The 14,259-nt window shown below is 63.3% G+C and overlaps 1 protein-coding gene across 2 annotated transcripts in view; it reads left to right on the forward strand.

Annotated features, from left to right (window-relative positions):
- The window catches only part of LOC113994084 (mitochondrial import inner membrane translocase subunit TIM16-like), a 39,453-nt gene that overhangs the window by 5,961 nt on the left and 19,233 nt on the right, over window positions 1-14,259 (forward strand). For both annotated transcript variants that reach the window (XM_027732764.2, XM_027732762.2), the window contains exons 6-9: window positions 324-400; window positions 1,504-1,554; window positions 9,334-9,420; window positions 9,667-9,749. In XM_027732764.2, the coding sequence (XP_027588565.2) occupies window positions 324-400; window positions 1,504-1,554; window positions 9,334-9,420; window positions 9,667-9,749 (298 nt within the window). The remainder of the gene's footprint in view (window positions 1-323; window positions 401-1,503; window positions 1,555-9,333; window positions 9,421-9,666; window positions 9,750-14,259) is intronic.

Genomic DNA, 14,259 nt, shown 5'->3' on the forward strand with positions numbered 1-14,259 from the left:
TAAAAGGCACTGGTACTGCCCAGGGTGTCCCTCTCCCTGCACGTCCCAGGGCGTGGGCAGATGTGGGTGCCGTGGGTGGTTGCTCGCCCAGACCTCAGCTAACCCGAGAGCGAGAGGAGGTGGGTGGCAGCACGGGCCTGTGGGGCTCCAGCAGCTCAGGAATGCTCCCTGCACAGACGCAGCAGTGTCCCATTGGGTCCTGGCTGCCACCAACCCTTCAGAAAGGACAGATAGTTCCCCTGGGAAGTGTTCCAGGTGGGAGAGCGATGACTTCTGCCCCATCCGTGGGAGGGACCCTTCTTGACCCTGCTTTCCTCCTGCAGCCCTGGACTCCCACGGGGACCAGCTGCAGAGCCTGACCTGGAAGCGAGATGGCCACCTCCTTGGCACCTCCTGCAAGGTGAGTGGCACACGTGGGTGACTTCACTGTGGCACAGCATGACAGGGCTGGCCACCAGCTGCACCCTGGTGTGCTTGGTTTCATAGAATCAGGCTGGTTTGGGTTGGAAGGGACCTTAAAGTTCATCTCGTGGGCAGGGACACATTCCGCTAGACCAGGCTGCTCAGAGCTCCATCCAGCCTGGCCTTGAGCACTTCCAGGGGTGGGGAGTGTGGAGGGACGGGAAGTTTCGGGGTAGGAAAGGGCAGGAATGAGGTCGGCGGTACCGCGGGGATGCGGCACTAGATGGCGCCGGCCGCTCGCGGGGCTCGCACGGCGGCCGGGCGGGCGAGGCGGGCGGGCGAGATGAGCGTCCGAGCCAGAAGCCCCCCAGGCCATGCCTGGAGGCTGAGCAAGCAGGTCTGAGCACACAGACCCAGCCCGCAGGCTGAGAGCACGGCCCCCTCCCCGCGCCAAGGGCGCAGGCGGTCCTGCGGAGCCGGTGGGCTCGGGATGGCGCTCGGAGGCCAAGGGTGCAGAGAGTGCGGGCTAAGCTGGAGTCCCGGCTGTGGTTGGAGCCCCTGCCAAGCGTGCGGGTTGAGCACAGAGGGTACAACACCAAGCTGTGCCATCCGGGATGTGGGGCAGCCCCCGTGCTGTGCCGTATGGCTGACGCAGTGTGCGCTCCCCAAACAGCACCCTGGCAGTAAGGCTGGCACCGGGGCACCCCTCTGCTGCCTCTGTGCCCTGCCAGCCCTTGCGAAGGCAGTCCCGTGCCCCTTTTGGTCCAGGGATGCCAGGCACGAGAGGGCTTGCTCCCCTCCAGCACTGCCAGGATGTCCAGCATCCAGAAGCTGTACTTCAGGAGGCTCCCTCCTTGTCTGGGAGTAGAGTGTCTTGGAGTCCTGGTGAGGCTCTGGGGGTGCTGGGGGTGCACCCCTGCCCACAATGTGGGACAGGACTAGGACACAATGCGAGCCATCCATAGGAATAGACACTTCAGGCAGGAGAGTGATAGGCAGGAAGGAGAGGGGCTGCTCGCTGCAGCCTTCTGCCTAATACATCCTGACATCCCACTGGCCCCAGGGTCCTTAACCCTCCTCTGTTTTCTTTTATCTCACCAGGACAAGAAACTGCGGATCTTTGACCCCCGAGCCAGCCCAGCTGCCTCCCAGGTACCATCCCCTCTGGCTGTGCTGCAGGCAGCCCTGCCCAACTTGGGTGTCTGCTGGAGGGTGGGCTTTGGTCCCCCAAAACATCCCAGCTGGGGCAGGACTTGGGAGAAGCAACATGGAGGCAGGGACTGAAGGCAGGGGGAATGGGACTGCCTCCTTTTTGGCGCCAGCGCCCTCCCACCCAGTTTGGTGATCTCCCCCAGTGCCCTGGCACTCTGCAGGCAGCAATCCCGAGCCCAGGGGACGTAGGGGCTGTGGGCTCCCGGGCTGTGCAGGCCCCCAGGCTCTGTCCTGCTCTGCAGGAGCTGGACCAAAGGCTCTTGGGGATGAGGACCTGGCAAGAGTGAGGGCTGGGTGGCCAGATCTGCACAGCTCAGCAAATAACAGCAATTAGGAAATAAGCAGAGAACTTAAGCCTTGACGTCAAGTTCAAACAGCCTCTTATTAGAGGTTTCCTGTGGCTTGGGGGCTCTGGCTGCTGATGGCTGTGGGCCCGAAGGGAGGGATGCAGTGGAGAGTAGGGTGAGGTGGCTGCAGCAGGCTCTGATGCTCCTGGTGCCTCTCCTGCTGCCCATGGGCTCAGGAAGCCACTGTGCTCAGACACAGAGGTAACCCTGGGCACCAACTGGAGGGAGCCAGTGCTCCAGCACTGCACCAGGACTTTCCATCTGCTCCTGCCCACAACCTGGATTCTGAGCTCCTGTAAGGCCCCTGGGTGCTTCCTGTGGGTACAAATGGTGCCCTAACCCTTTGGGCAGCCTTATAAACACCCCACCACAATAAACATAACCCCACAATAAACATAACCCCCACAATAAACATAACCCCACCACAATAAACATAAACCCAGTGGTGACACGTGCCGGCGAGCCAGGGCAAAGTGCTTCCAGCCCTCCAGTGGCCCCCGTGACACTCTCCTGCTCCAAGCTGCCACTTGGCAGGGCTGGAAGGTCCCACTACCTGGTCCCAAATTCATCCTGTGACTATCCATCCGTGGCCCCAGTGCCCCCCTCCCCGCCTCCCCCCACTTCTCCCCCTGCCAGACCTGTCAGCTTGTCTAACAGTGCTTCGGCGGAGCCGTGAGTGCGATGGGCTCGAGCCAAGTCTCCTGGGGAGGGTGGACTCTGTCTCGCTGAGCTATTAAAAATAACGTGTGAATGATGGTGGCTGTTCAAAGCAGGCAGCTCACTTCCCTCCACCGCTGTCTGATCCAGCCTGGGGCTGGGGATCCATGTTTGCCAAGAGAAATATGCACCTTCATTGCTGCAGCCCTGCCCCGGCCAGCTCAGAGTGGAAGGAGATGTTTAGTCTTCAAGAAGTACTGTGCTGAAGGGGAAAACTTTAAAATGCCATAAATCCTCTGGAAGTTTGCACAGAGCTTGCTCAGCCAAGGGGATTAACACTCCTGGGTTTTGTTGTTTCTTTTTTTCCCCATTGCTGGAGGGCTGGTTAATTTGGAAATGCTCCTTCTCTCCCCCCCAGGCCAGCGCGGTTACAGAACCAGGTGATGCCACAGCCGCGGTGCGGTGCCAGCACCTCGGGAGCTCCTGGCTTAGAAGTTGCCTGTTTTTTTGCAGAGGTGAACGGTGGGATGGTTTTTCCAGCCAGGCTGGCCCCCACGGCGCCGCGGGCTGGGTTTCCTCTGCAGCAGGCGGAGGGCTCGGCACCGCCGGCTCTCCCCCGTCTCTCTGCGGCACTCGGTGGTGCCAAGAGCCGGCCTCGGCCTTGGGCTGCTCCTCCGGCCGGTTTTCTTAATTTGCCAAGCCTGCCTCATTAAACATTCCTTTTTTTTAGAGCAGGGGGAGAAGAATGAGAAGGAGCTAAAATAAGAGGCTCAGGGAGGAGGGGTCTCTCCTCCTAATACCTGATGCTGCTCTCGGGTATTGTGGATGCAGCACACATGGGGCAGCGACTGAGAGTGGGTGAAAAGGGTGACTGGCAGGCTGCCCACACCCCAGCCATGCCCTCGCCAGGGCCTGACCCCCCATTCCCGGCTACACCCGTGGCAGCTATTTTGAGCATGTCCCAGTAGCAGGCAGGAGTGTGTGACGCAGTGAGAGCAGCGTGGACAGGGTCTGGCTGACCCCGTGGGGTGCCTGGTATGTACCCGGGGCCATGATTTCCCTTGGGAGAGCAGTGGCCTCATCCTGCTGGACGCTCAGCCCCTCGTTGCAGGCCCTTACTTGAGTGTTAGGGCTGTACTCACACAGTTGCTCTCCGTGCCTCCTTGGTGCCCCTGTACTGGCAGTGTAGGTGCCAGGGCTGCAGTGGGTCCTGCTGTGCCACCCCATGTAGCCATGCTGCTGCTGCCTGGCTGGGTCCAGGTTTGAGCTCTGCTGTCCTTCCGGAGAACCCTGTGAGTCCGCTGCCTTATCCCCTCCCAAGGCCACACTGCCCCAGCCGCCTGCTCTCCCCTCCCACAGGTGCTGGTGGTCGCCCTCCTTGCCTTGACCCTCTCCCTGGAAGTGAGTCACATCCTCTCCCTCGCGGCTTCAGCTCTGCCAGGGCTCAGCATCGCTGCTCCCACCCTCGCCCTCCTGCAGTTCCTGTGCCAACCCCACCAAACCTCCATCCCATGTCCCCCTGGGCCGTGCCCTTGGTGGGACAGGGGACACTGCTGAGCAGGGAGTCAGAGCACCGGGAAGGTGCCCATACTCCGCCTGGTCCCCAGGTGGGTCACCAGCACAGGGCAGGGCAGTGATTTGGGTACGGCGTGGGCTTCTACAGTGGCATCTCCACTTGCCCACTGCCCTGGCCACCTTCTGGGTACAGAGCCCATGGGCCACATTCTGTCCCCCACATGCTCGTGCCAGGGGCTGTGTGTGCAACTGGCCAGCACCTGGCTCCCGGGACAGGGACACGGCCAGGACAGGAGCTGTCTCTGGGAAGCTGTGGGGCTGCTGCTGAGCACAGCTAGTGTGGGATGGAGAGGAACTGGCTCTGTTCTCACGAGAAACTTCCTCTGCCGGCGTTTCGGCAGGACCGGGGGCGAGGGAACGGCCGCGCGCACCGGGCCGGCGCACGCTCCTGCTCCTGTTGTAATGAGCTGTTTTAATGAGCAGGGCCGAGGCTGAGGGTGCCTGGGGACAGCTGGGAGAGTGTCCCTGCAGGCCTGTCCCCACCATGGGTTTGTCCCCCCACCCTGTGGACTGTGCTGGGGGCAGAACGCGGTGACGGGGAGCAGCTGGGTCTCACAGCCCAAGCATACCTGGTGCTGTCCCAGCCCAGCTGCAAGTCCCAGGGGTGGGAGAGGGACTCCAGCCCTTCTCCCAAACCATGGCCACCGTCCCATGGGTCACATCAGTCCCTGCCACAGTGGGAGATGCAGCAGGAAGAGGGTCTCCATGGGCAGCATCGCTGTGGTGGCAGGGTGATGCTGTGGCAAGGTGGAGATCCAGGTTGGAGTGACCCAGCTGTATCCACAGCCAGGAAGGACTCCATGGACCCCAACATGCCACCACTGCCCAGGGTCCAGCTGTCAGTCTGGGGCTGGCTGGGGACCACTCATCATTGTCAGTGGAAGGCGCATCAGGACATAGAGAGACTTTTAGCCTTCCTCCCCCGACACCTCATCATCATGGTATCCCACGCTGGGGTCACCCTGGGGGTACCTGACTCCCAGCCTCGGCAGCGGCTTCCTCCGGGCTGGGGGAAGGTCCACAGCATCCCACATTCCCAAGGAGACCGTGGGAAGCTTTGAAAAAGTTGGCCTGACTCTGGGCTGCCTATTTATAGCACCGCACACTCGGTGCTCTCATGCTTCTGTTCCCCAGCGTAGCTGCACAGGACTGTTTATATTTCCTCTGCTCTGCTTCCCCCTCGGCCGTCCTTCCCAGGAATGCCGCTTGGTATGGCAGACATGGGGAAGTCGAGGAGGATTAGGCATGACCCAGAGGCATCTCAAAGGATGTGGGTGTGTGGTGGCACCGGATGGATAGGCCTGGATGCCGGTCCCTCCTGCTGGGAATGGCCTCGCCAGCTCAGGCCCACATGGGTTGGCATCTCCCTCCCAGCATTTTGGAAGCCCAAGCCTATGTCTGACCTGGGACTCCTGACAGGCTCCTATTCCAGAGGGCAGAGGTGTTTTGGGATTTGATTACAGCCTCACAGCTGACGGGGTCGGAGGCTGCAGGAAGAGATGAGATGTGGGAGAGGAGGGATGGATAGGTGCTGATGGGTGCTGCAGCCTGCCCACCCCACAAGGCCAGCGAGTTCCCCCTCACCTGCCCAGGGATGGAGGTCATGCTTCCATCCTGGTCCTGTGTCCTGGCATTCGTGCCAAGGTAGGGGCTGTCTGGGTAGGAGCCCACTCACCTTCCTGCCCTTGCTGGGCTGGCAGCATCCCGAGTGGAGGTGGGGGGCTGCTCTGGCAGTGAGTGGGAGAGGCAGAGCCTAAGGATACCCAGCTCCCTGGGTCACAGGGTCACAGGAGGGGGCTTGTCCCACTCCATCCCCACCATGACACAAACACCCCACACTCAGCAGTGGGCAGGGGCCAGTGCTGGCAGTGTGGTGGCTACTGGAGCATCCCTGCTGCCATGTGGGATCCCTTTGCTCCCCTGGAAAGACCAGATAGATCCTGGTCTCCTTGAGCTACAGGCAGAGACCAGGAGTGGGGCTGGCCTGGGAGAGGCTGCTCTGCTTTCCTGGCCACCTCTGGAGTAACTGGGACTTGGCAAGGAAGGGAGATCACTCACATTCTTGTTCAGAGAGGAGGACTCTGTGCATGGTTAACCCCCTCAGCTCCCTGGAATCTGTTCCTCCTGCCCCCAGCTGCCTCATAGGGTGTGGAAGGAGCAATGGCTTCCCCATGTGCATGGAGCTGGAGGGCGTCAGTCCCTGGAGCCCCCCACAGTGCCCTGGCCAGGCAAGACCCCTCCTGCCCTGGCACCTGCTGGCAAAGGAATGGCTCAGCCTGGCTCTGGTGCCTCCTGTGCCCACGCAGATCCTGCTGCTGGGGTTGCTTCCCACGGGGATCAGATGCTTGCAGGCTGCTAGCCATGCTCATAGGCTGCTAGCCACAGGCACGGCTGAGCTGTCCCAGCCCCTGCCATCCACGGGGGCTCTGCCAAGGGCACAGCTGGGCCTCCCCCCCACCATCTGCCTCCTGTCCAGCCCCACGGCTATGCCCTCCCTGCCCTGCATCCGGCTGAGGGTGGACGGTTCCCGTGGAGACGGGGATCGCCTGGGAGCCGGAGCAGCCTTGGCTTTGTGTGGGGCTCTCCCAGGCAGCCGAAGGCAGCCGCTCCCCGCGGGCAGCTGTTACCAGCTTACCCGACCCCGCCGCTGCATCGCTGCCAACAGCTGCATCCCACACGCCAGGCCTGGCCCCCCCGCAGCCCCCTCCGTGTTGCACAGGGAGCAGGGCTGGGGACCCCTGTGGGTACCAGCGCCTTACCCCAGCCTGTGGTGGGAGGGATGGGTCGAGACTGGGAGGGGGATGGTGCTGGAAACTCTCCCCATGCAGCTGATCTGGCTCTGAGGAGGGAGCGCAGGCTGCCCCCAGCCTGGGCTGCCCAAAACCAGCTGAGCTGGACCCATGCAATGGGTGGGAGGAAGCTGGGCTGCCTGGGCACTGGCAGGGAACTGGGAGGCCTCCTTGGATCCCCACGTGCTGGCCTGGAGCTGGTGGGCCCCTTGCAGCCTGCTGTTGGGACAAGCAGCTCGGAAGGGATGCCTGTCCTTTGGGCTGCGGCTGCTCCCCTGCTCCAAGGACACGGGTGGTTCCAGCATCACTCCAGGAAGGGTGCCAGGATCTCTGCCAAGCTCTGCCAGCCCCAGAGATCTGCAGCAGCCCCATGGCCACCCCAGGGCTCTGAGCTGACCAAACCACACCAGTGTCCACCCTCAGTGCCAGGTCACATTGCCCTGGCCCTGCCGAGACCCCCTCACCAGGGGACCGGACATGGGGCGGGGGGTCCCCAGGAGTGACTGCTGTCCGCCGGCTCACCTCTGGCAACATCTGCACAGCCGGGTGTCTGAGCGAGCCTGGAGCAGCCCAGCCTCCCGCATACTTGCTGCCATACGTACTGCTGAGCCAGGATGGAACTAATGCAGAAAACATGGCCCTGCTCCGCAGCCGGCACACCACGGGCTGGGAGCGCCGCGGCAGTGCCCTGCCCTCTGCCAGCCCTGCCACCGCCCCGGGGGCTGCCGTCCACCGCCGGGGGGTCCAGGGGAAGGGCCCCGGGGCCATGGAGCCAGCACCATCAGCTATGGGATCTCCAGATGTTGAGTTCTGGCTGCCACAGGCGCACAGCTCAGGTGCAGAAGTGCTCTCCTGGCTGACGTGTGGGCTGGCCCCAGCTCCTGGAGTTTCCATCCCTCTTGGCACCGATCCTGGGACATGTTCCCTTCTCCAGGTCCTCTCCCTGCTGAGTGCTGGGTCCACTGCCAGCATGTTGGTGGAGGGGGCCAGGCCCCTCCTGCCCCACATCCTGCTCCTGTGGCTGGGAGCACGGGGCTTAGCTCGGCCAGTGCTGCCTCTTCCAAGTGAGCCATGTTTGTGCTGGCAGGGCAGCTGGTGTGACAGAGCCAGGGAGGACGAGCTTGGCACAACGTGCCTCCTCTCACCCTGGCGCTCTCCAGAGAGTGGCATCTCTCTGGGGCTGGAGGCTGGGACTGAAGAAAGGTGCTCCAGCAGGGTTTATCTGGTGGGGAAGTGGGAGATACAGCACCTTTGTGCCCCTTCGCTGGCTGCTGCGGTGGAAGAGCCTTGCTGGCTGTGGCTGATGGTCACAGTGCTCACACCAAGGGGGATGTGCTCACACCAAGGGCTCCTCCATGGGTACCCCCAGTGCCCCCATCCCTCCTGCCCCCTCCCATGCCTAGTCCCCCTGCCCTGCGCGGTGGTGCCGGAAGCACCGTGGTGGGTTTGGCTCTGGCAGAGCTCTCCGCTTTCCCTGCCAGCTCTGAACTCCTTAGCAGCCATTTATTGGTGCTTCACAAGGAGAGCGAGGGGCGGCGAGCGCTGCCTGCACCGCGGGCCAGGGCTGGCTGCCGGCTCCCGCTGGGCGCCGGGAACCACAGGGCCCATCTGGGGGACACATGGGAGCCAGGACGCACCCACTGACAGCCCCGTGGAAACTCTACCCCTCCTGTCCCCGGTAGGACTGGGATGGGGGGCAGGACGAGGCGGTGGCGTGGGCTGGGGGTCCCAGTCCTGCGGGCAACCAAGGCGAGAGGTGGAGCAGGGTGCAGGGGATTAGAACAGTGTGGGGAATGTGGCCAGGCTCAGTTTGCCATGTGTTTCGGTAGCATCTGGACACACACGGGGCACCCAGCCCCTGCAGGTGGGATTCGGCATGGATAAAGAGCTCGGGGATGCAGCCGAGGAAGTAAGTCCCTCTGTCATCATGGCCAAGGCCAAGCCTCCTCTAGTGCCTGTGGCATGGAGCGGCTTCCTCACAGCATTCTGACCCTGTCACCCCCTCACCGGGTGTGGGGAGAGCCCTGGGGACCCAGGAGCCATCCCATGCCCCTTCACGCTCACGTTACCTGCTGCCTCACCCTGCTGCTCACCGGGAGCCAGGCCAGCCATTCCACAGGCAACCGTGCTGGCACTGGCACAGGGTGGGGGCTCAGGGCTGTCATCGCTTGCGGGCTGTCCCCACTGCACTGTCCCCACAGCCGCTCTCAGCAGAGGTGGGAGACAGTGCTCGGCTCCGTGTGCTCGGCCTTGGCGCGATTCACAACCGTGGCTGGTGCAGCACATGTCCCTTCAATGTGCCCAGCAGGGCTGGCAGCAACACTGACAGCCGTGTCTCCTGTGCCTTGCAGAGTGTCCCGGGACACGAGAACAACAAGGACTCCCGGCTGCTCTGGATTGGCTCCAGCGATTGCCTCATCTCCATCGGGTTCAGCCAGGTACAGTCCTCTCTGGGAAGGTGGCCCTGGCACTACCAGGATGTCCCAGCCCCACTCCCTGCAGCTGCTGTGCCAGGGCCCCCAAGTGCTTTTTAGGTGGCTTAAAAGCATGAAAGCCAGAGGGCCCCTCACCAGGCGCCCTGGCCCTTGCTGGGATGGCAGGAGGATGGGTGGTGAAGGCGGTGGCACCGTGGGGAGGGCCGGGCAGCCCCAGTGCCCACTGACACCATGTCTGTATCCCTGCAGATGCGGGAGCGGGAGGTGAAGCTGTGGGACACACGGCGATTCAGCGGAGCAATGCTCACCATGGCACTGGACACCTCGCCTGGGTAGGGATGGGGATGCACTGCAGGGCAGGAGGGCGGGTGGTGGGGACGTCATGGTCAGGGACCCACAGGGAGTGTGGTGGTGGAGCAGGAGGTGGCAGAGAGCTCCTGGCACCAGCAGCATTTGGTCCGAATCTGCAGACAAGGCTGGAGACAGCGCAGGCACATCCCCATCACCATTTGGGTGGCAGTGCTGGGGAGGGCACAGAGGTGCTCTGTGACGCTGTGGTGGGTGATGGCACTGCTGGGGACAGTGTCTGAGGTGGCTGCTGGCTGGGTGGGCGTGTGCACTGGGGCGGTACCACAAGATTCTGTGGGCGAGTGAATCCCTTTGGCACTGCTGGAGCACCGGGGCGGCACGGCCCCAACCTCCTGCTCACAGCGCCGTGGTGCTTTGTGCTGTGGTGCCGTGGTGACTGCCCAGCCAGCCGTGGCCAGGCTGGTGCTCACCAGGCATCCCCTGGGGAAGTGGAAGAGGAGCTCTGGCAGCTTAAGGGGTCAGTGCCTCTTGACACGGCATGATGGAGCCGTCTCCTGTCTGTGGGGCACTGCCAAGGCCAGGAATGCTCCAGTCAGACTCAGCTTGGCCTCTCCCACACTGCCCACAGAGCTGGTGTCACAGTGTGGGTGAGGAAACAGGAGGAGGAGGAAGAGGCTGTGCCTTCATCCCACGGGGATGGGGGCTTGGGCCGTGCTACTTGTTGGTATGTACTAGAGGCCACTGGCTTTTCCCAGAGCTGCTGGCAAAGCACTGGGATGCCAGGACCCTCACTGGACACTGGTGGGTGGTGGGCTGAGTTGCCCTTGGTGGGCTGAGTTGCCAGGGCAAGCTGGATGGTCAGCAGCTACTGGGTGCCAATATGGGGTCTCTGGCAAGGGGCTGAGTGAGCTTTTGCAGCAGGGTTGGTGCTTGGCTGCCCCACCGGCATCAGCTGCACCGAGGTGTCAGCTCTGGGCTGGTGCTGGCAGCACCCGGGACAGACAGGAGGGGAGAGGATCAGCCGTGGGCACAGTGGGGAGATGCCAGCATGGTGGGAGCAAGCCGAGCGAGCTCCTCCTGCGAGCTCCCCGGGGAGCAGCTCCCAGCCCTCGGGCTCCCCAGCTCCGCCAGCGCAATCGGCAAAGGCAGCCGTGCGGTGCAGCCTCGGTGACCTCCATCGTTAGTTCCAGAGTGAACACTGCCAAGGGAGGCCGGGGCACACAGCGGCTTTGGGGTCCATCATAGCTCTTGGCGGAGAATCCAGTGGGAATTACCCCGAATCCTTCTCGCTGGGCCGGGGTGAGCCAGCCCGGCTCGATGCGATGCCGGCGCGGGGCCGCGGCTGCGCTCGGCCGGCTCAGCGCGGGCTGCAGCTATTTTGGCTGCCGGGTTTATCGGCCCAGGAATGCGGCTGGCGGGCGCTGCCTGCGCGTCACGCCGGGGCCCTGCTGCCTGCGGCTGCGTGTGGGGCCACACGAGAGGGGCTGGGGGTGGCGGGGTCGGGGGGGGACCCTCCCGTGCTGGGGAGGTGCTTTCTTTAAGCAGCCGCGCCGGGGCCGCCGCGCTTCCAGCCCCAACCGCTCCCGCCTGTAAATCTGGTGGAGATGACAAATGGTGGAGGGGGATTTGGGCTGGCTCCCGGCGGAGGTGCCGAGCGGGGGCTGCGCTCTCCCTCGGGCTGAGCCGTCCTGAGCAGGGGCTCGACACTCGGGAGCCCTGGAGCTGTGGCTGGGGCAGGGGGTGGCAGTTATTGGGGGTCACCAGGTACCCCTGGAAGCACTGCTCGAGTCAGGCTCAGTGCTAGAGGAACTGAGCCCCCCGGAGATGGCAGAGTAGCCGTGGTGCTGGGTGCCCGGCGTGGGGCATGGAGGCAGGTCCCTCAGTGCCGGCCATGCCGTGAGCGAGGCACGGGGAGCTGGGTGCAGCGGCAGCAGCTCGTTGAGGCTCTTTGAGGAAGCAATCAGTGGGCGGGCAGGAAACTCATACCATTCATTACTGACGCCAGGCCGGCAGGAAGGGGAGCCCGCATCCCACCGAGTCCCTACCGCGTCCCCTCTGCGTCCCCACCGCGCCCACCGTGCCGGCACCACATGTCCCTGTGGCACCCCAAGGCAGGGCCACGGCGTGCCCCAAGGTGGGGGTGACTCTAGCGCACACACCCCAATGCCCACAGCCTACAGGGTGGCTGCACGCTGCCCAGCATCCATGGGGGAAGAGGGCTGAGAGTGGGGGGCGCTGGCCCCCTGCACCCCCACATCAGCATGTGCCTTGGGGGTTCCCATCCCAAATCCTGAGCAGGTGAGTTGTTTCCAACCACACATTTTCAAAGCACCCCGACAGTGCCAGGGCCAATGCCCAGACCCCTGAGAAGGCGGGAGGCAGAAGGTGTGGGTGGCCCTGGCCCCTCCCCGCGCCGTGGTCCTCAATGTGCCGCCTCCGGGTACCTGCCATTCCTTCGGCTCAGGTTTTGTCTCTCTCCCGGCCCCATTTAATTAGATCAAGGAGCAGCAGGGCAGGAGCCAGGAAGGGGCCTCAATAGGTTATTGTTGCCCTAAATTGTAACCAGCACCGGCAGGGTTGGGTTACCGGCTCCGACTCGGGGTCACCGACCAGACCCCGGTGCCGCACGCCCAGCGGCCAGTGCAGCACTGCCCCGGGACGGTGCTGTCACCACGGTGGTGGCAGGAGAACAGCGGCTCCCTTGTGTCGCTGCATCTTTTGGTGTCCTGAAAATGTCCCCAGGGAGGTTGGGGGTGCCGCAGCCGGCTTGGGGCTGTGGCTGGATCAATAGGGATGAGATGCCTGGGTCAGCAGAGGTCCCAGGGAGCCATGTCCCAGTGGTGTGTGCTGACACTGGGCATATCCCCGTGGGGCAGGACGGTGATGGGGAGGGATGGGGACAGCCAGACCCTCACTGCTCTTCACAGTGCAAAGTCCAACAGAACCGGGAAGTGCCGGAATTGAGACCTGCCCATAGCAGAGTGCCAGCACAGCAGGATGTTTGCAGAGAGATTTGGGGGTTTTTTTGTCCCACCCAGAGCTGAAGAAGGACATGGAGGGGCCCAGGCAGCTCCCTGGGGATGCTGCCCAGGGGTGCTCAGCCCCCAGTGCCCACCCACTGCCCCTGTCCCAGCCAAAGCCTGTGGCTGAGCCAGGTCCTGGGGTCAGGCTTGTAGCCCCAGCATCTCTCAGCTCCAGCTCTTTTGTGCACCAGAGCACATGGCCTAACTGAGGCACATGTCCCCACTGTCACCTTGCCACCTCTTCCCAGGCACTCGCCGTAATGGGACCTCCATGGCCAGTCCTCTCTCATCCCACCTGGCCCCAGTACCCCTTGCACTGCTGTTTCCTGGGGCTTAGCAGCCCTTTTGGTTTGTGGTGGGTGCTTTGGGGGTCTCTCCCACCCCAGCAGGCAGAGCCCTGAGCCAGACAGGTCCATCCCTGTCCCCAACCCTGCCCCAGTCCCTGGGCAGATCCCATAGGTGCCTGGGCTGGTGGCTGCTTGCCATCCATGGGGAAGGAGCTTTTCCTGCCCCCACCTGGCTGCAAACCTCACACACGAGGAGGGGGAGAGGCCACCCCAACCCTCCAGGTGCCACCCCAGTGGGACTCATCCCCTGCTGAGCAGATACACAAAGAGGTTAAGGCAGGGGCAGCCACCCCGCCCTTTGTCGCCTGTCCTATAATTCCACTGGGTAAAAATAGCCCAGTGCTGTGGATGGAGCTGCGATGGGATGGCAGCACCGAAATCACTCCCAGATGGGACACAGCCTCTGTGGCCAGTGGGTGCTCCCTGGCCTCCCCAGCTTTCCAGGAAGGCAGCAGGATTTTCGCCCCCCTCAAACTCTTCCTGGCATCACTGGGGGCTGTGGGATGGGCATACACCTCTCCTCACCCTGGGGAGTGGGCATGGGGACCCATGGCACCAAGGCAACATGGCCCCTCAAGGCTCTGCTCTGGCCACAGGGACCTGGGGGACCAAGGGGACCTGGATTTGGTTTCCATGGGGCCAGGGGGTGTTTTTTTGGGAGACTGGAGCCCTCCATGCTGGGGTGCAGGCAGGATTTGCCCCAGTGAAGCTGGAGGCTCCTCCCATCGTGGCTTCCCACCAGGCCCCCCCATCCTGCCGGTGGCTCTGGCCAGGGCCCTCAGTTACCAGTCCCACTGAACTGCTTAGCGAGAGGGATTGTTTTTGGGTCCATTTCAGGGGGTTTTGCAATCCTTCCCAGCGCTGATTCAGCTTGGAGGAATTAGCAGCACTGCACAGTGTGCCGCTCGGAGCCGCTCTTGGCATGCGACGGGGCTGGCAGTGGCCAGGGGGAATTTTGTGCCGGGATTCAGGAAGCCACAGGGGCTGGACAGTCCCATTTTGGGCAATGCTGCTCTCCTGCAGGGCTGCCCGGGTGCAGACATGGGTGTCGGGTGGGGACCAAGCCCTGCCCAGGCCACAGTGTCCCCATCACCTCTGTGCCAAGGCTGAGCCCCGCTGCCCCCCCAGCCCCCCGGCTGGCACCCTGAAACCTTTGTCTTGGG

This window comes from Pipra filicauda, unplaced genomic scaffold (genome assembly GCF_003945595.2).
Source record: "Pipra filicauda isolate LSUMZ 115617 unplaced genomic scaffold, ASM394559v2 scaffold73_size2923735_pilon, whole genome shotgun sequence".
Taxonomy (NCBI): Eukaryota; Metazoa; Chordata; class Aves; order Passeriformes; family Pipridae; genus Pipra; species Pipra filicauda.